Raw genomic sequence first — 18,413 nt, 5'->3', positions numbered from 1 at the left:
GCCTCTGCCCTGGCCTTTCCCAGCCACCTCTGACCACTAGTGACCGTGCTGTTAGCCCTCCCCTAGTGGTGGTGGCGGGGCTGTTTGCCAAGAGATGGCTCACCAAAGGCGAGGCAAGGCACAGACATTCAAGGGACGTCGATGAGCAGGGGCTACGCTCCCTGGGGCAGAGGCCTGGCTCAGGGAACCCCTACCGAGGGTGAGCTGCTCACTGATGACTTTTTTCATTGTTTAGGAACAGATTGTGGGAGAAGTGGGGCAGCTTCCTTCTCCCCCCACATGCCTCCCCTCTGCGTGCTCAGGGCTGGGAGGGAGTGGTTGATCCTCAGCTGGAAACTGGAGCCCATTTTTACTGCAGTAAGTAGACCAAGCCAAGCCTGCGTCATCTTGTCCATCCCCGCAACTTTGCCAGCTGAGATTTTATATCCTGGTGGCAACGCTGTGAATTGGGACACTTGGCCCTGAGGGACGGGGGTCCCAGCTCCTTTCCCTGGGGATTTACCTGCAGGAGGAACGCACTCTGCTGCTGCGATTCCCTGGTTACAGGCTCCGGACGCAGCCTCCTGGTAGCCACACTGCAGCAGGGCCTTCTCATCCCCATGGCAGTTTGCCGACTGCAGATGGAGGGGAACCGGCCCCAAGGCAGCATGGAAGTTCTTCCTAGCTGTGCCTATCTCACTGAGCACAGAGAGGAGAGCACAAGGATAATACTAGCATCTCTGGCACTATCTGAGTCACCATCCCCCCTCTCTGTCACTCCCACATTTTCACATGGTGCCTGTGACCTGAACCTACATCGGACCCCGGCCACAATGTACTGTATATGCACCAAGCCCAAAGAGGCGGGCATGCACCCAAGGCTGCCATCTGAAACCAAGTGGCAAGCCACCAACAGGCACAGAGGCCTTCCCTATTCCCAGCAGCTGCTGTGGAAGACATAAGGAAGTCACACAGAGAAGATCACGTCTCAAAGGCAGAAAGTAGTGAGAGCAGGTGGGTCTAAAGGACGGATATGCTCGTCATGCCAGCGATAAAGAACGAGGCACAGAAACAAACAGCAGGGAGAGAAGCAGGGCTGATTCTCTGCAACATGGGTTCGCAAGGAGGCACATGAGGACCCATCCTCCCCCTTTGGAGAAGATGAGTCCTGAAACTTCTACTATTAGTAAAGTGGGGCCTGGGCTGGAAGAGGATTCAAATCACTGCTCTTAGGGAAGGCTTGGCAAGCAGCTTCTCCAGAGGACACTGGCAGCTCTGTAGGACAGTGTTACAGGATCCTGACTGGTTTTGCTCTTTGTGGAGCTTGTCAGCTGTAGGCAATGTCTTAAAGTGCAGCTGCACTCATTTCCACTGGCCTCAGTTATCATAAACGCAAGGCTGGGGGTAAGTAATTAGCCAGTCATGGGCCTTCCTTTTATTTTCATGGTCACATGGACGTTAGTGGCTCCTGATTGACCCTCTTCTTTTCCTTCCTTCTTTCAGGTAGAAGCCCTACCCGCAGCTCAGGTAGACTCATACATCACCAGGGAGTGGGGCCAGCTGCTTGAAGGGAGGGCAGCAACCTTTGAGACGGGGCAAGTTCAGGAGGAGACAAGAGCATATTTCTCCTCCCCCTGGAGAATCTGGGGCAGTGCTGAAACACCACCCCGAAGGAGGCAGATCGGCGGGCATAGTGACCTTGACCTCCAAGAATCCAGGAGAGCCCCCTTCGTAGGGGGAGAACCTCCCCACTTCCAAAGCAGGGGGCAGCTCAGCAGACTGACTGTTGAGACCCCAGAGCTAAGCATGAGCTCCTGGCTCTTCCCACAGAACTGGTGGCACTGTGTCAGCACTCCCCTTCTGGGGGCCCTTTGAGCTTTTCACTGGGTCCTCCAATGTGATGAAAACTGCTTTGCCAGGTCACTAGCCAGCACCACTCCCAGGGGATACAAAATTCAGTAGAAACCTTCCAGCCCAAGGCCAAAACCGTCCTGCTACACAGGCAACCTTTGTGCCAGGTTGCTCCTTTCTCAGGAAGCCTGCAGGTTCCAGAGGGAGGGACCAGGCCGCCCTGGCAGGAAGAGGAGCCAGTCTCTCACCTGCTGTGGGAGCAGAGCCAATGGGATTTTCACCGTTATTTCATGTTGTAAGGCAGGTGCGGGTGCCAGTGTGAATTAGCAAAGCCTCTTCCTTCTCTGCAGACTCTACCCCCTCCCTGTTCCGGTGGGAGGGGAAAGGGATGGGGCTTGGGAGGGAATCTCTCAGAGAAAGTCACTGAAGTTTGGTAGTCTAGACTCTCTTCTTGCAGTGGTGACTGGGGGTCTGGACAGGGGATGGGCCATGGCCACAGAAGGAAAACAGCAGCGTACATTCAGCACTGCTCACTGGGGACAGAGCAAATTCAGACACCAAGGAGGCAGAGACTGTTCTCCTTTGTGGGTGATCCCTGGAATCTGCCTCTGAAATTCCTACCTGACTCCCAGCTGCCTGCAGACCACGCTGGCATCCCAGTCTGTCCAATGGTCAGCACAGATGGTGCCCCAGAGTCTGCTGAAGTACAGCTCCACCCTGCCACCTTCAGACAGCCGCACAGCACCTTCCGAAAGAAAGACTCTGATGCCAAAGTGCTCCCTGCTGCACTCTCAGTAGCCAATGCATGCTGCTCAGGCGCTGTGCAAGATGGCTCTGGAAACGGACTGGACACCCTGATTTCCCATGATGCGGTTGAGCTGCAGCCAGCCTCTCTCACCCCCATTTTCCAGGGCTATTCCTCAGGCAGCGCTGTATGGAGAAGCACCACACCGGCATCTTCCCCACTGGGGTGACAGCTGTTTGGGAGGCTGGCCTTTGCCACCTTCTTTTGAGAGCCAGGGCTGTACAATGGATAGAGCAGGAGACTGAGGAGCCAGGAGGCCTGGGATCTGCCTTTAGCACCATGCCTCAGTTTCCCCATCTGTGAAATAGGGATAACTCCACTTATCCATCTTTGTAATGAGCTGTGAGGTATAGACTGTAAAGGGCTTTAGGTATTATCAATCTCTGAAACTCCTACACTGAGACACTTGATTGTGTAACCAATCAGGAATTTTGAATGTGCACTAGACTGCCCCCAAGGTCAATGGCCCCACAGGAAGCGGTACGACTAGAGGGCCAGTAACAATGGGCTGTTCCTCTGCAATTGCACCAGGAAAAGGAGGAGGCAGGAATTCACTCCCTTTAAATTGCTACAATAGAACAGATCTCCATCAACACCTGGAAACCTCCTCACCCCACCGAGAGTTACTGGGAAGGGCCTTCCCCACACCTCCACCCATGCTTTGAGCACTGGAACAGAAACACACAGCTATACTCTGCTGGCCTCAAATACAAATGGCTTTGAGGAAAAAGAAAGTGACACAGGAGGGACAGGCAGGCACACAGGCCCCATGCATATGAGGCACCTCTCATCTGGAGGAAGCCATATTTGAAAGTGTTTGTGCCAGTGAGGGGAGGTGGAGCCTAGTTTTGTTGAAATGGTGTTTTTAAAAAGGGGTTGAAATACCATTTCCTAACACATTGCAAATAAGGCTGTGAGGCCAAATGTTCAAGGGATCGGCACCCACAACTGGGGCCAGATTTTCTAAAGGGCTCAGCTCTCACTGAGGCACTGAAATAAGGGGCAGATTGTCAAACAACAGTCACTTCCCTTGCCACACTAATAGCCAGCTTCTCACAGAAAGCCAGCTTCTACATATTTCTTCTATACGCTGCTATAGTTACACCGGTATAATTATAAACTGCTATAGTTATACTGGTATAGCTCCCATCTGGCCACTCAGCCCTGGTCTACGTTACGAGTTTAGGTCGAATTTAGCAGCATTAGGTCAATTTAACCCTGCACCCGTCCACATGACCAAGCCTGTTTTGTCGACTTAAAGGGCTCTTAAAATTGATTTCTGTACTCCTCCCTGGCAAGGGGAGTAACGCTAAAATCGACCTCGCTGGGTCAAATTTGGGTAGTGTGGATGCAATTCGATGGTATTGGCCTCCAGGAGCTATCCCAGAGTGCTCCATTATCATAGAATCATAGAATCATAGAATATCAGGGTTGGAAGGGACCCCAGAAGGTCATCTAGTCCAACCCCCTGCTCGAAGCAGGACCAATTCCCAGTTAAATCATCCCAGCCAGGGCTTTGTCAAGCCTGACCTTAAAAACCTCTAAGGAAGGAGATTCTACCACCTCCCTAGGTAACGCATTCCAGTGTTTCACCACCCTCTTAGTGAAAAAGTTTTTCCTAATATCCAATCTAAACCTCCCCCATTGCAACTTGAGACCATTACTCCTCGTTCTGTCATCTGCTACCATTGAGAACAGTCTAGAGCCATCCTCTTTGGAACCCCCTTTCAGGTAGTTGAAAGCAGCTATCAAATCCCCCCTCATTCTTCTCTTCTGCAGACTAAACAATCCCAGCTCCCTCAGCCTCTCCTCATAAGTCATGTGCTCTAGACCCCTAATCATTTTTGTTGCCCTTCGCTGGACTCTCTCCAATTTATCCACATCCTTCTTGTAGTGTGGGGCCCAAAACTGGACACAGTACTCCAGATGAGGCCTCACCAGTGTCGAATAGAGGGGAACGATCACGTCCCTCGATCTGTTCGCTATGCCCCTACTTATACATCCCAAAATGCCATTGGCCTTCTTGGCAACAAGGGCACACTGCTGACTCATATCCAGCTTCTCGTCCACTGTCACCCCTAGGTCTTTTTCCGCAGAACTGCTGCCTAGCCATTCGGTCCCTAGTCTGTAGCGGTGCATTGGATTCTTCTGTCCTAAGTGTAGGACCCTGCACTTATCCTTATTGAACCTCATCAGATTTCTTTTGGCCCAGTCCTCCAATCTGTCTAGGTCCTTCTGTATCCTATCCCTACCCTCCAGCGTATCTACCACTCCTCCCAGTTTAGTATCATCCGCAAATTTGCTCAGAGTGCAATCCACACCATCCTCCAGATCATTTATGAAGATATTGAACAAAACCGGCCCCAGGACCGACCCCTGGGGCACTCCACTTGACACCGGCTGCCAACTAGACATGGAGCCATTGATCACTACCCGTTGAGCCCGACAATCTAGCCAGCTTTCTACCCACCTTATAGTGCATTCATCCAGCCCATACTTCCTTAACTTGCTGACAAGAATACTGTGGGAGACCGTGTCAAAAGCTTTGCTAAAGTCAAGAAACAATACATCCACTGCTTTCCCTTCATCCACAGAACCAGTAATCTCATCATAAAAGGCGATTAGATTAGTCAGGCATGACCTTCCCTTGGTGAATCCATGCTGACTGTTCCTGATCACTTTCCTCTCATGTAAGTGCTTCAGGATTGATTCTTTGAGGACCTGCTCCATGATTTTTCCAGGGACTGAGCTGAGGCTGACTGGCCTGTAGTTCCCAGGATCCTCCTTCTTCCCTTTTTTAAAGATTGGCACTACATTAGCCTTTTTCCAGTCATCCGGGACTTCCCCCGTTCGCCACGAGTTTTCAAAGATAATGGCCAAGGGCTCTGCAATCACAGCCGCCAATTCCTTCAGCACTCTCGGATGCAACTCGTCCGGCCCCATGGACTTGTGCACGTCCAGCTTTTCTAAATAGTCCCTAACCACCTCTATCTCCACAGAGGGCTGGCCATCTCTTCCCCATTTTGTGATGCCCAGCGCAGCAGTCTGGGAGCTGACCTTGTTAGTGAAAACAGAGGCAAAAAAAGCATTGAGTACATTAGCTTTTTCCACATCCTCTGTCACTAGGTTGCCTCCCTCATTCAGTAAGGGGCCCACACTTTCCTTGGCTTTCTTCTTGTTGCCAACATACCTGAAGAAACCCTTCTTGTTACTCTTGACATCTCTTGCTAGCTGCAGCTCCAGGTGCAATTTGGCCCTCCTGATATCTTTCCTACATGCCCGAGCAATATTTTTATACTCTTCCCTGGTCATATGTCCAACCTTCCACTTCTTGTAAGCTTCTTTTTTATGTTTAAGTTCCGCTAGGATTTCACCATTAAGCCAAGCTGGTCGCCTGCCATGTTTACTATTCTTTCGACTCATCGGGATGGTTTGTCCATGTAACCTCAACAGGGATTCCTTGAAATACAGCCAGCTCTCCTGGACTCCCTTCCCCTTCATGTTAGTCCCCCAGGGGATCCTGGCCATCTGTTCCCTGAGGGAGTCGAAGTCTGCTTTCCTGAAGTCCAGGGTCCGTATCCTGCTGCTTACCTTTCTTCCCTGCGTCAGGATCCTGAACTCAACCAACTCATGGTCACTGCCTCCCAGATTCCCATCCACTTTTGCTTCCCCCACTAATTCTACCCGGTTTGTGAGCAGCAGGTCAAGAAAAGCGCCCCCCCTAGTTGGCTCCCCTAGCACTTGCGCCAGGAAATTGTCCCCTACGCTTTCCAAAAACTTCCTGGATTGTCTATGCACCGCTGTATTGCTCTCCCAGCAGATATCAGGAAAATTAAAGTCACCCATGAGAATCAGGGCATGCGATCTAGTAGCTTCCGTGAGTTGCCGGAAGAAAGCCTCATCCACCTCATCCCCCTGGTCCGGTGGTCTATAGCAGACTCCCACCACTACATCACTCTTGTTGCACACACTTCTAAACTTAATCCAGAGACACTCAGGTTTTACCACAGTTTCGTACCGGAGCTCTGAGCAGTCATACTGCTCCCTTACATACAGTGCTACTCCCCCACCTTTTCTGCCCCGCCTGTCCTTCCTGAACAGTTTATAACCATCCATGACTGTACTCCAGTCATGTGAGTTATCCCACCAAGTCTCTGTTATTCCAATCACGTCATAGTTCCTAGTTATAGTCATAGTTATGACTGCTCTGGACAGCACTCTCAACTCAGATGCACTGGCCAGGTAGACAGGAAAAGCCCCGGGAACTTTTGAATTTCATTTCCTGTTTGACCAGCATGGCGAGCTGATCAGCACAGGTGACCATGGAGTCCCAGAATCACAAAAGAGCTCCAGCATGGACCAAACAGGAGGTACTGGATCTGATCGCTGTATGGGGAGACGAATCCGTGCAGGCAGAACTCCGTTCCAAAAGACGAAGTGCCAGTATATATGCCTAAATCTCCAAAGGCATGATGGACAGAGGCTACAACAGGGACACACAGCAGTGCCATGTGAAAGTTAAGGAGCTGAGGCAAGCCTACCAAAAAACAAAGGATGCAAACGGTCGCTCCGGGTCAGAGCCCCATACATGCCACTTCTATGATGAGCGGCATGCAATTCTAGGGAGCGCCCCTACCACTACCCCACCACTGTCTGTGGACACCTGCAAGGGGGGAGCCCCACGCAACAGGGATGAGGATTTTGTGGCTGAGGAAGATGATGATGAGGAGGAGGTTTAGGATAGCGCACAGCAGGCAAGCAAAGAATCCCTTTTCCCCGGCAGCCAGGAACTGTTCATCACTCTGGAGCCAATAACCTCCCAACCCTCCCAAGGTGGATTCCCAGACCATGAAGCAGGAGAAGGCACCTCTGGTGAGTGTACCTTTGTAAATATAATACAGGGTTTAAAAGCAAGCGTGTTTAATGATTAATTTGCCCTGAAGACTTGGGATGCATTCACGTCTAGTATAGTTACTGGAAACGTCTGTTAACGTGTCTGGGGATGAAGCGGAAATCCTCCAGGGACATCTTCATGAAGCTCTCCTGGAGGTACTCCCAAAGCCTTTCCAAAAGGTTTCTGGGGAGGGCGGCCTTATTCCATCCTCCATAGTAGGACACTTTTACCACACCAAAGCAGTAGCAAGTAGTCTGGAATCATTGCAGAACAAAGCATTGCAGCGAATGGGCCTGGGCTTTGGTGGCATTCAAGCAACATCCATTCTTTATCTCTTTGATAGCCTCAGGAGAGTGATATCATTCACGGTCACCTGGTTCAAATACAGGAAATTTGTTTAAGGGGACATTCAGAGGTGCCCGTTCCTGCTGGGCTGTTTGCCTTTGGCTGAAAAGAAATCATCCACGCTGTTAGCCACATGGTGGGGGGAGACCTGATCATGCTGAGCTGTTCACCTCTGGCTGACAGGGATCTTCCCTGATACTATCCACGCAGTTGTGGGGTGTGTGTGTGAAGCGATCATCCCAGAGAGTTGGGGGGCTGGGGTTGGGTTGTGCTGCACATTCACCCCAAAACCACAGCCCCTCCTTTTAAATGGCCAACCCAACAGTCTTTGCTTGGTATGGGAAAGGAGGGCGCTGCTGTTTGAAACCATTCCCATGTTTTGAAGGTTGAAGAAGCCGAAACCCTTTGCCTTACCATGGCTGCCTGCAAGCCAAATTCTGTTGTGCAGCTGAGTGTGTGTGATGTCTCACACCAAACTGGCAGGCACTCAATATAAGAGGCAAAATGCGATCTTGTACCAAAAGCACATGTGCTATGTAATGTGAATCGCTTGCTTCAGTGTGAAATAGTCTTCCCTTTGTTCTCTAAAATGTATCTTTTTAAATACTACTCTCCCTTTTTTTCCTCCCACAGCTGCAAATGTTTCTAAGCTCCCCCTGTCATCTCCGTCCCAGAGGCTAGCGCAGATTAGAAGGTGAAAAAAACGCACTCATGACGAAATGTTCTCAGAGCTCATGCAGTCCTCCCACACTGAAAGAGTTCAGCAGAATGCATGGAGGCAACCAATGACAGAGTCCAGGAAAGCGTTAAATGAATGCGATGAGAGGAGGGAGGAACACGATGAGAGGAGGGAGGAGCGTGATGAAAGGAGGCAGGATGCAATGCAATGAGTCTAATGGGGAAGCAAACTGACATGCTCAGGCGTCTGGTGGAGCTGCAGGAAAGGCAGCAGGAGCACAGACCGCCGCTGCAGCCCCTGTATAACCACCTGTCCTCCTCCGCAAGTTCCATAACCTCCTCACCCAGATGCCCAAGAACACAGCGGGGGAGGCTATGGGCACCCAGCCACTCCACCCCAAAGGATTGCCCAAGCAACAGAAGGCTGGCATTCAATAAGTTTTTAACTGTAGTGTGGCCTGATCCTTCCCTCCTCCCCTCATCCACCACTCCACACCGTGCTTCCCTTCTCACCCACCCCTCCTGGGCTATTTTGCAAGTTTTCCCGCTATTTGTGTGAAGAATTAATAAAGAATGCATGATTTTGAAACAATAATGACTTATTGCCTCTAGAAAAGGAGTACTTGTGGCACCTTAGAGACTAATAAATTGGTTAGTCTCTAAGGTGCCACAAGTACTCCTTTTCTTTTTGCGAATACAGACTAACACGGCTGCTACTCTGAAACCTGTCTTTATTGCCTCTGAAAGTGGTGATCAAAGGAGGGGTCGGTCGGTTGACTTACAGGGAAGTAGAGTCAACCAAGGGGGCGGGTTTTCATCAAGGAGAAACAAACAGAACAAACAGAACTGTCATACTGTAGCCTGGCCAGTCATGAAACTGGTTTTCAAAGCTTCTCTGATGCGCAGGGCACCCAGCTGTGCTCTTCTAATGGCCCTGGTGTCTGTCTGCGCGTAATTGGCCACCAGGCGATTTGCCTCAACCTCCCACCCCGCCATAAACATCTCCCCCTTACTCTCACAGAGATTGGGGAGCACACAGCAAGCAGCAATAACAATGGGAATATTGGTTTCGCTGAGGTCTAATCTAGTCAATCAACTGCACCAGCAAGCTTTTAAACGTCCAAATGCACATTCTACCACCATTCTGCACTTGCTCAGCCTATAGTTGAACTGCTCCTGACTACAGTCCAGGGTGCCTGTGTATGGCTTCATAAGCCATGGCATTAAGGGGTAGGCTGAGTCCCCAAGGATAACTATAGGCATTTCAACATCCCCAACAGTTATTTTCTGGTCTGGGAAGTATGTTCCTTCCTGCAGCTGTTCAAACAGATCAGAGTTCCTGAAGATGCGAGCGTCATGCACCTTTCCTGACCATCCCATGTTGATGTTGGTGAAAAGCCCCTTGTGATCCACCAGTGCTTGCAGCACCATTGAAAAGTACCCCTTGTGATTTACATGCTGGCTGCCAAGGTGGTCCAGTCCCAAGATAGGGATATGCGTTCCATCTATCGCCCCACCACAGTTAGGGAACCCCATTGCAGCAAAGCCATCCACTATAACCTGCACATTTCCCAGAGTCACTACCCTTGATAGCAGCAGCTCAGTGATTGTGTTGGCTACTTTGATCACAGCATCCCCCACAACAGATTTACCCACTCCAAATTGATTCCCAACTGACCGGTAGCTGTCTGGCGTTGCAAGCTTCCAGAGGGCTATCACCACTCTCTTCTCAACTGTGAGGCCTGCTCTCATCTTGGCATTCTGGCGCCTCAGGGCAGGGGAAAGCAGGTCAAAAAGTTCCATGAAAAAGTGCCCTTACACATGCGAAAGCCACTGGGAATCATCCCAGACCTGCAACACTACGTAGTCCCACCAGTCTGTGCTTGTTTCCCGGGCCCAGAATCGGCATTCTACGGCCTGAACCTGCCCCATTACCACCATGATGTCCAAATTGCCAGGGCCTGTGCTTTGAGAAAAGTCTGTGTCCATGTCCTCATTACTCTCGTGATCGCGCTATCATAGCCTCCTCGCCTGCTTTTGCAGGGTCTGCACACACTGCAGGATAATGCGCGAGATGTTTGCAATGCTCACAACAGCAGTGGTGAGCTGAGCTTGCCGGAGTATGGTGTCTGCAGAAGAGCAGGAGAGCAGAGTTGCAGCGGAAGCGATGGATGATGATGGTTGCCATGAGAACAGATATTTATACAGAACGACAAGAAGACCTGCGAGGTGGATTCATGGCACCAGGAGAGCAGAGTTGCAGCGGAAATGGTGGAGGACGACGGTTAGCACCACGCACATTTCCCAAGGAAGAACACAAGTACCCGGGAGCACATGACAGACAACATGGAGAAATTTGTTATTGAGACAAGAGTAGCAGAGCAGAGTTGCAGTGGAAGCGGTGGATGGCGACAACGGTTAGCAGTTCTACTGCACCGTCTGCTGACAGCAGTATGGCGTCTGCACAGAAAAAAGGCGTGAAATGATTGTCTGCTGTTGCTTTCACAGAGGGAGGGACGACTGACGATATGTACCCAAAACCACCGCGATAATGTTTTTGCCCCATCAAGCATTGGGAGCTCAACCCAGAATTCCAATGGGCAGTGGAGACTGCGGGAACTGTGGGATAGCTACCCACAGTGCAATGCTCCGAAAGTCGATGCTAGCCACGGTACTGTGGACGCACTCCGCCGACTTAATGCACTTAGTGTGGACATATGCAATCAACTGTATAAAATCGATTTCTAAAAATCGACTTCTATAACATCGACCTAATTTCATAGTGTAGACATACCCTCAGGCTTCATCTACACTGGCACTTTTGTTGGTCAGGAGTGTGAAAAAACACACCCCTGACTGACATAAGTTTCACCAACAAAAGTGCAGGTGTGGATAGCGCTGTGTCGGCAGGAGAGGCTCTCCTGCTGACATAACTAATGCTGCTTGTTGCGGGTGGTTAAATTATGCCAGCAGAAGAGTTCTCTCCCAGGCGTGCTGGAACAATTTGTATAGTGGAGGTACTGAGAGTCATTAAACCAAACTGTAAACCCTGGATATGATGGGAACCACTTCAAGCCAGGGGATGCAGCAGCACCCCTAGTTCCAGTGCCTATGCTTTCTTCTGCTGGTGAAGAGTGGCTACAGGGGAGCTGGTACAGCTGTGCCATTGTAAGGTCCATAGTGTAGACATAGCCTCAGACTCCAGAACAAGGGCTTGTCTATACTTAAAATGCTGCAGCACCATCACTGTAGAGCTTCAGTGAAGATGCTACTTACACCAACAGGAGAGGTTTTCCCGTCGGTATCGGTAATCCACCTCCCCAAGAGGCCATAGCTAGGTTAATGAGGGAATTCTCCCATCGACCTAGCGCTGTCTACACCAGGGTATAGGTCAGTTCAACTGTGTTGTTCAAGGGCGTGGATTTTTCACACCCCTAAGCAACATATTTATAGCGACCTAACTTCCTAGTGTGGACCAGGCCTACGAGTGGCTTCTTTTGACTTTAGCTTATATCTCTTTGGAAGCAGTTTAAGATAAGCCGAGAAAGATGCTTTTATACTGGCATAAGAGTGTCCACACTGGGGTTATAAATTCACACCTTACCTTATACCAGTATAAAGGACCTAGGGGTGACAGTGGACGAGAAGCTGGATATGAGTCGGCAGTGTGCCCTTGTTGCCAAGAAGGCCAATGGCATTTTGGGATGTATAAGTAGGGGCATAGCGAGCAGATCGAGGGACGTGATCGTTCCCCTCTATTCGACACTGGTGAGGCCTCATCTGGAGTACTGTGTCCAGTTTTGGGCCCCACACTACAAGAAGGATGTGGATAAATTGGAGAGAGTCCAGCGAAGGGCAACAAAAATGATTAGGGGTCTAGAGCACATGACTTACGAGGAGAAGCTGAGGGAGCTGGGATTGTTTAGTCTGCAGAAGAGAAGAATGAGGGGGGATTTGATAGCTGCTTTCAACTACCTGAAAGGGGGTTTCAAAGAGGATGGCTCTAGACTGTTCTCAATGGTAGCAGATGACAGAACGAGGAGTAATGGTCTCAAGTTGCAATGGGGGAGGTTTAGATTGGATATTAGGAAAAACTTTTTCACTAAGAGGGTGGTGAAACACTGGAATGCGTTACCTAGGGAGGTGGTAGAATCTCCTTCCTTAGAAGTTTTTAAGGTCAGGCTTGACAAAGCCCTGGCTGGGATGATTTAACTGGGAATTGGTCCTGCTTCGAGCAGGGGGTTGGACTAGATGACCTTCTGGGGTCCCTTCCAACCCTGATATTCTATGATTCTATGATTTTCTCATCGAGACAAGTCCTTGGTTAGTGGCCTAAACAGAAGCCAAATTTTTCTGAAAATTCTGACCAACTATTGTGCTGTGCTCATCGCCCTGGGTCCAACACCAAGCTGTATGCATCTTGGCACCTCCACCTACCCTCTCCCCCCACCCGCCTATGGATAAGGTCTGAGAGCATGCAGCCAAGACCCCCAAGCCAAGCGATGCTGAGGTGTACTTACCCTGGTTACAGTCACAGCTGGCCCAGCCAATCACTCCAGAAGCAAGCCGGTAGAAGCACCAAGGCGTGGCTCCCCCGTCTGGATTTCTGCAGTAGTTGTGGTTCCCTAAGCCCCTGTCTGGGTACTGCTGGACATAATCAGGGAACTCTGCCCAGTTCAAACACTCCGACCCAGACTCAGTGACAGCCAATGAGCCATTGTAATACCCGAGGGGCCCAATGCCACACAAGCTGGACCCTGGAGACAGAAAGGAAGCTTTCAGGATGGCTTGCTGCCAAGAAGGGCTTGGATAAAGCCAGTATGTGTCACATAACAGCCCTCTTCTGCTGGCGCCTTCCATTTCTGCAACATTGAACCTTCATTTTCTTTTACAAATCAAGACTCTCTGCCCTGGGGTTGTGAAGAAAGCCTTGTAAATGTGATCTAATCAAATGTTTCCTGAAAAATAATAGCACTGAGAGTTGTGAACTCCCCCATCATCTGAAATGAGTGTTAACTCTGGACCCTAATGAAGACACCCAGCTACTCTGGGATGGTAGGCAGAACGCAAGCTCCACTAATACTACTTCTCACCCCACCCACTCTGACTCCTGAATAAGATACCCCTACATTTGGACATAAGCCTACTTGAAAGCCACACTTTATCTTTCAGCTGAGCCAGACCCAGGCCCCTGTGAAATCAGATTCTGCAAAGGAGGGGGTGAATTTATAGTCCCCCCACGTGGAGACTCTTATTCCAGCATGCACTACATGCATGTTCTTTATTTACATGAGTACATCAGCTTGTCTGTTTGAAAGCAGTGGGCTTACGGGGAGTACAGCAAACCCATTCTAAGCAGGCACAAAAATCCAGACCATTGTTTATCCAAAATTCCTGCCTGTGAAAAAAATGTCAGTAAATTAAATATGTAGTTTTTATGACAGATTGAAATCCTCCTTCATTCATCTGGAATAAGAGAGGGAAAAACAGAATTGGCTTTCTATACCAGATAGGTCTCTCCAAGTGAAACATGTGGGAGAAGACCCTGGAATGAATTTCAGTATAATAGCTCTATTCATTTAATAAACAAACAGAAGCCAATACCCTTAGCAAACCCTTCTGCAACAGCAAGGATAAATATGTCCTGTACGACAAAGAGCTGATGTGTACAGAAGAATTACACTGTGCCATTGACCTTGAAAACAACAGAGAGGTTTGCAAGCCCAGCTGGAATGGGCTGTGGTGCCATGTATATCAGCAGGTACAGATACACTGTGAAGAAAGCAACATAAATGTCTAGAGAGAGTCACTTGGAAGACGATCTGTAGCCTGACTTGGATTCACTGACAAAGCCATGATGAGGGGTCGGTAAGACCTCAATATTTATTAAAATGGATTAAAGAAGGAGACAATGTGAAAGAGACAAAGAGAGAGGAAAGGGAAAGAAAATGTGGGATGAAGAGAAAACTGCAGCAGTATTGGAGATGAAGAAAAAATGAGGCTGGAAATGTGAAGGAGGGAGAGAAACAGAAACCCAAGCATGCAACAGAGCAGAAAATGGCACGATGATGGGACAAGACAGAGGATGAGAGCAAGCCAACAGTTTCCATTCTGCTCATGGTCTCAGGGCACAGTGAGGCATCTGACTGGCGACTGAATTAATAACTTCTTGTTCTTACCTGCACTCTGCAAATGGTTTTGGCTGGGCTGCGATCCCAGGAGAGCCTGGGAAAGAAACACAAAGCAAAAGCAGAGATGATTATCCTATGAAATAAACATGGGCAAGTCATGAAAGCTGCTCAGCCTCTGGCTGCTCTGGAGAAACACACCCTAGTAACCACCTCTTCCCTGATTCCCCTATTACTCCTCTTAGAGCCCAATCACAGCTCTGCCCACGAATAACAAAATGAATAATTTGTAGGGTGCAGAGGCTTACCCTTCCTACAACAACCATGCCGCTAAAGGGCTGCTGCGTGTCATTTCCAGGCTTTTATCCAAGTTCTCTGAGAGGCATGGGGAGCTGGAGCAAGCAGAAGAGGAAGGGAGAAACAGGGGCCTGAGCAAGATGTAGCGGGGAAAAGGGGAGACTGAAAGAAATGGTCATGCCCTCTAAAAATGTATTAGTAGTCCCTCCCTCTCTCCCTGCACAAACCATGGAAGTGGCTTCCTATGGCTGTGACAGTGAACAGGTCTGAAGATAGAGCATCTACCTGATGCGGTGGTGCCCTCAGGAGTCAGTGTTCACACTCAGAGAGGGTACCCACACACAAAACAATGAGTGTCTGTAAGAGGGAACTCAACAGGGCCTTTAAGATTTTGCCTTTAATACAGTTCAGGGCTTGAAAAAGTGTAATGATACCTCACACCACACCACACCAAACAGGGCTTGACATATTAGGAACAAGCACAAGGGATATGAAACAAAGCTCTGAGGTTTCTGGGGCTGCTGCCTAGCTCCCGCTGCATACCGTAGCATGAGCAGAAGCTTTCTGATGGTATCCACACCATTGCTGGCTGGGGAAGGGCGATCTCCACTCTGACGTGACCTCGTGCTTTCACAGGATTTGCAGGCAGGTGTAAGCTCTTCCCAGACCAGTGGCAACAGACTGAGGCAAAGAGTCTGAAGTATATCTCCTAGCTCCTCACACTTGAGTTTACTTCTAAATAACCAGCAGCTTTTTACATGTGCAAGGATCACTAATTTACAGAGTGGGGGCACGTATATCTTTAGAAGTCTAGCCATCGGAAGCTGTTCTCACTCTCTCTTTTTACTGGAGCTGCCATGATTTTGTCTCTCTCAGCTTCATCTCTTGTTCTGTAAATGGGGGAGAGAACAATTTGGGATTGAAGCTAATTCTTTTCCTGTATTAAAGACTGTGGGCCACATCCATCTCTGGAGTAAACTGAGGCAATTCCCACTGGTTTCAACAGGGGTCAGACCTGCTTATGCCAGAACTGAATCTGATCAGCAGGTGCTGTCGACAATGGGACAGCACCAAGATCATCCCAGAAAAGCCAGACCTGAAATTCTAGAGCAGAAATGTATCAATGACATTTCTGGAAATGCCAGATCAGCTGGGATGAGGAGGGGCATGTGTTTCGGGCGGGTGAAAGGGGGTACATGTGTGTATGTGTGTGTAAACAGCAGTTAGATTTTTACACTCTATTGAGCAGGGAGCCCCTCTCTCTGTGTGTATCATACAGCACTGAGCCTACACAATGGAGAGTAAACCAACAATTCTTTGCACTTTTATAGCCACAGTCATCTGAAGATCTCAAAGCACTTTACAGAGACAGGAATGCCTCTCCCCTTTCAGAGCCGGGCAAGCTGAGCCACAGGAGTCCTGTGCTTGCCCAAGCTCCCACAGCAAGACAGGTGACAGAACCAGAATCCATGTCTCCCAACTCCCCACTCCCACAGGATGTGCATGCCCCAGTTTCCACAGTATGCATCCGATGAAGTGAGCTGTAGCTCATGAAAGCTTATGCTCAAATAAATTGGTTAGTCTCTAAGGTGCCAGAAGTACTCCTTTTCTTCTCACCAAAGATTGGTCCCCTTAGCCCCCTCACATTTTAGCACCAGTGCAAACAGCCTGTCCTACATCCTTGGCCCCAGGTCCATGTAGCTATAAATTATCAGTCCACAACAGCAATAGGGGAGATTAATCTATCGGCAATAGGCAGAGACAAAGAGACCCTCCTGCTTTGGTCACTGCAGTGCTTGAGAAAACATGAGCCAAAGCAGCTGCACCCCATGCACCCTGCTCAGCTTCCTGTGGGTTGTGTTTTCTGATTATGCTTTTTCATACGCAAAAGAAGATACATAGCCCTCCTCCCAGCATAAACCCTCTGGTCCAGGGACAGAAGATAGCAGGGTGCTTCAGAGAGCATATTTGCTAAGTGCAAAGTCCCCTTGCACAGGATATTAAAAAGCCATGTTACATTACAAGGGAGATATATTTTTAAAAAAATCTCCTACCTCCACACATCTGAGGCAGGGTAACAAACGCAGCAGCAGGGTCAGGCACTTGAGAGCTTTGGGAATCTCCATCCTTCTTCCTGAGCAAAGTGGCCAGAAGCTTCTTCTGCTGGGCTCAGCTGCCTCCTTCTCTCCCTCCTTCCCCTGTTCTATTTCCCAGGGGGCAGGGCTGGAGCGGCGCAGCACTGGAAGGATCTGCACAGCACAACTCTGTCGTTTCAGTGCAGAGAAGGGAAGGAAGGGGATAAAAACTCACAGCAGCTGCTTGTGATTTTGCTTTCTTCTCTCTTCTATTTCCTTGTTCTGGAGTGAGGGGAAGAGAATGTGCCCCGAGAATTTCTGACCCACCTTCCAAAACAACAGGAGGCAAGTGCAGACGGGCAGGGTACAGCCTTCAGCCTTCCAGGCTGCTTCCTCACCTCATCTCTCTTTGCCTCCTACCCTGGCTCTCTCCCCTCCCTCTTGCTTGCTGTCCCAGCCTCTTTTTTTGCTCTAGGTTTGTATCTCCCTCTAGTGCAAGCCTCCTCCTCTTCCCCTGCCTACCTTGCTGCCTAGCCCAGCAGTTCTCTCTTCTCTTAAGTTGACACTTCCCTCCTTTCCCCAACTGATTCTTCTCTCTTCCTATCCCTCTCCTGCCTGCAAGGGACTGCTGGACCTGGGAGGTGCTGATTTGTAACTCCCAGCTAGAAAAGCTCCAGCAATAAAACTGAAGGTGTGGGGGGAAATCCTTTGTGTGTTTGCAAGACATTATGTCTCCAAGGAACTGGACTTTATCCTCCAACCTCTGTCTTCTTGCTCAACCACCTGCAGCTCCCTGAGAACCTCTTTTCTGGTCTCTGAACCCAGGAGAATAAGAGATGGAGCATTTCAGGTTAAGATGTCTCCTAAGAGAACAGAGTAGGTGATAGGGCACTCTCAGTGGATACCCCCCCACACCCCAACTCAAGGGTGTTCCCATTGCTGCTCTGCCAGATCCTGATCGCCTCCAAGGTTCATCTTTTCAGCCAAGCATTTCTTTAACCTTGGGCTAAGGCTGGAAAGTTGTTTCCACTTGGTGGGTTGGGATGCTTGGTAAGGGATAAGACCCAAAGAGCATCCCTAAACCAGAAGTGTCAGCTGGCCTGACCAGCTCAATGTTCCCCAACTTGCTACTGTTACCATCTGCATCTATAAGGTGTCATGTAATATGTCATTGGAAATCTAACAGCTCACTGATGATTAATCTTCGTGTGTGATGTATGTATGGTCAACCCACAAATAATTACACAGAGCTGCTGGAATTATGATTAAAATGTGTTTAAACCAGGCATGTCGGGGGAGTTAATAAAGAGGGTTTTTCCAGACACAGGAATGCAGTTCTGCATGGGTCTCCCAGTAAATGG

At 49.4% G+C, this 18,413-nt stretch overlaps 1 protein-coding gene across 2 annotated transcripts in view; it reads right to left on the bottom strand.

Annotated features, from left to right (window-relative positions):
• The window catches only part of LOC141991552 (neurotrypsin-like), a 32,265-nt gene extending 14,692 nt beyond the window's left edge, over positions 1 to 17,573 (bottom strand). Inside the window, exons 1-5 of one of the 2 annotated variants that reach the window (XM_074959881.1) lie at positions 17,032 to 17,573; positions 14,732 to 14,777; positions 13,073 to 13,309; positions 2,452 to 2,575; positions 503 to 678 (exon numbers count right to left, since the gene is read on the bottom strand). In XM_074959881.1, coding sequence (XP_074815982.1) covers positions 503 to 678; positions 2,452 to 2,575; positions 13,073 to 13,309; positions 14,732 to 14,777; positions 17,032 to 17,103 — 655 coding nt within the window. In that variant the 5' untranslated portion in view covers positions 17,104 to 17,573. The remainder of the gene's footprint in view (positions 1 to 502; positions 679 to 2,451; positions 2,576 to 13,072; positions 13,310 to 14,731; positions 14,778 to 17,031) is intronic. The other variant, XM_074959882.1, reaches the window with a different exon arrangement.
• Between the last annotated feature and the right edge of the window lie 840 nt (positions 17,574 to 18,413).

This window comes from Natator depressus, chromosome 7, assembly GCF_965152275.1.
Source record: "Natator depressus isolate rNatDep1 chromosome 7, rNatDep2.hap1, whole genome shotgun sequence".
Classification (NCBI taxonomy): Eukaryota; Metazoa; Chordata; order Testudines; family Cheloniidae; genus Natator; species Natator depressus.
The sequence above is the reverse complement of the archived record's forward strand: the minus strand, read 5'-3'. Positions and strand labels throughout refer to the sequence as shown.